Source organism: Penaeus monodon, chromosome 31 (genome assembly GCF_015228065.2).
Source record: "Penaeus monodon isolate SGIC_2016 chromosome 31, NSTDA_Pmon_1, whole genome shotgun sequence".
NCBI lineage: Eukaryota > Metazoa > Arthropoda > Malacostraca > Decapoda > Penaeidae > Penaeus > Penaeus monodon.
In genome coordinates, this window is record NC_051416.1 from 17,991,152 (window position 1) to 17,992,835 (window position 1,684).

Sequence of the window (1,684 nt, forward strand, 5' to 3'; positions counted from 1 at the left end):
GGGCAATCTGAGGAAATTTAGATTACATGATAGTAAAATAAAGCAAAGGGTGAAGACGCCCAGCGAAATACTGGAAACACCAAAAGAAGCCTGCAGATGCCGGAAGACCCGCAGAAGCACCAAAGCCCAAAAAACCTCAAATTGCCGGAAACCCAGCAGAATACCCCAACAACCCAACAGATGCCCGGAAGCACGGCAAAAACGCCACGCCGTAAGCACCAGCAGAAGCCCGGGAAAGCCCCAAACAAAGCACTAGCAAAAGCCCCAGTACAGTAAGCCCCAACAAACCACGTAAGCACTACAGAAGCCCCAGTCCCGGAAGCACTAGCAGAAGCACCTTAATCGCAGGAAAAGAGGAGACTGCTCTAACCGGTACAAACCCCGCCGACATGTCATCGTATGCAAGGGTTTTTGGGTACGGCACCCCGGGTGGTTTGCTCTGTACAGGAAGATGGGCCCCAAAGGGGAAAGGGCCCCCCTCCAAGCCTCCGGGGCCCCCCGGCGGCCCCCCGTGACTTCCCCTTCCCCATGGGCCACTGTCGCCTCCCTTTGGGCCCCTTCCCCCGGGCTCGCGCCCTAAACTCAGTTTAGAAAAACTCGCCGGATCCGTTCCCCCGCCGCACCGATGGTGGCTTAACGTCAGCGCGGTTTTCCCCCTTGAGAGGTTTTTCAGGGGGAGTGGTGCCCCCCCCTGGTGGGCCTGTGGGCCCAACCATTGGCCCGGGAAACCCACCATTCCTCTTTTACTGAGCGGGGCCTCCTGTCGCCGGCGGGGCGACGTTGTTAACACTATTTAGAAGACACCAGTAGAAGCCCCGGGAAAAAACCCAAATAAAGCACAAGCGGGAAAGTACGGGGAACCCCTTTAGTAGAAGCCCCAACAGAAACCCCCAAAGCACAAAGGAGAAGACCCCAAAACCCGGAAGCAAAACCCAGATGCCGGAAAAAGCCCCCCAATGCAGCCCCAAAAACCCCCAAACAAAGCACAGAAGCCCAACGGGAAAACACTAGAACCCACTATTTTAAAAGACCCAGCCCCGGGGAAAGCCCCAGAAGCACCCGGAACAAACCAACAGCAGCCCCGGGAAAACCCCCAGCAGCAGCACCGGGGGCACAAGCGGGAAGCCCCCAAAGGCCCCCGGAAAGCCCCAAAGCAGAAGTACGGGAAAACCACTAGTAGAACCCACGGAAGCCTAGTAGAAGTCCCGGGAAAAGGCCACTATTAGAAGCCCCAAGCCCCGGGAAGGCACTAGTAGAAAAACCTAAAAGCATAGGAAGAAGCTCCAGAAACCGGTTTTGCCCCAGCAGAAGCACAAAACAGAAGCACCGTAAGCACTATTAGAAGCGCGGACAAGGTCCTCTTTCCGAAAAGGGGTTTCTCCCCCCAGTTACTGCTCTTAAGTTCCCCCCTTGTCCTGTTTTCGAAAAAAAATTTCGCTTATGTCGCAAAGTTTGTTGTTTCGGGGAATTTACTTTCCCCCAAAATTACCCCTCATATTCTTTTAAAAGTGGACTTGTAGTTCTCCCCATTTCCCCTTTTTCGATTTTCCGGCCCAACGGGGATTTGGAAAATCGACAGGGGCCCGAGTGGTGACTGGGTGAGCAAAAAGGGTTGGAGGGGGAGGGGAGTCCCCCAGAGGGGATTTTTTGGGGGGTTGTGTGTGTGTTTTTGGTGTTTGTTGGC

General features: G+C 54.8%; 1 protein-coding gene across 1 annotated transcript in view; it reads left to right on the forward strand.

The window, feature by feature from the left end:
- LOC119592907 (basic proline-rich protein-like) overlaps window positions 1-1,684 on the forward strand; it is an 11,532-nt gene that overhangs the window by 1,501 nt on the left and 8,347 nt on the right. Inside the window, exons 2-3 of the mRNA XM_037941800.1 lie at window positions 49-267; window positions 885-1,159. Coding sequence (XP_037797728.1) covers window positions 49-267; window positions 885-1,159 — 494 coding nt within the window. The remainder of the gene's footprint in view (window positions 1-48; window positions 268-884; window positions 1,160-1,684) is intronic.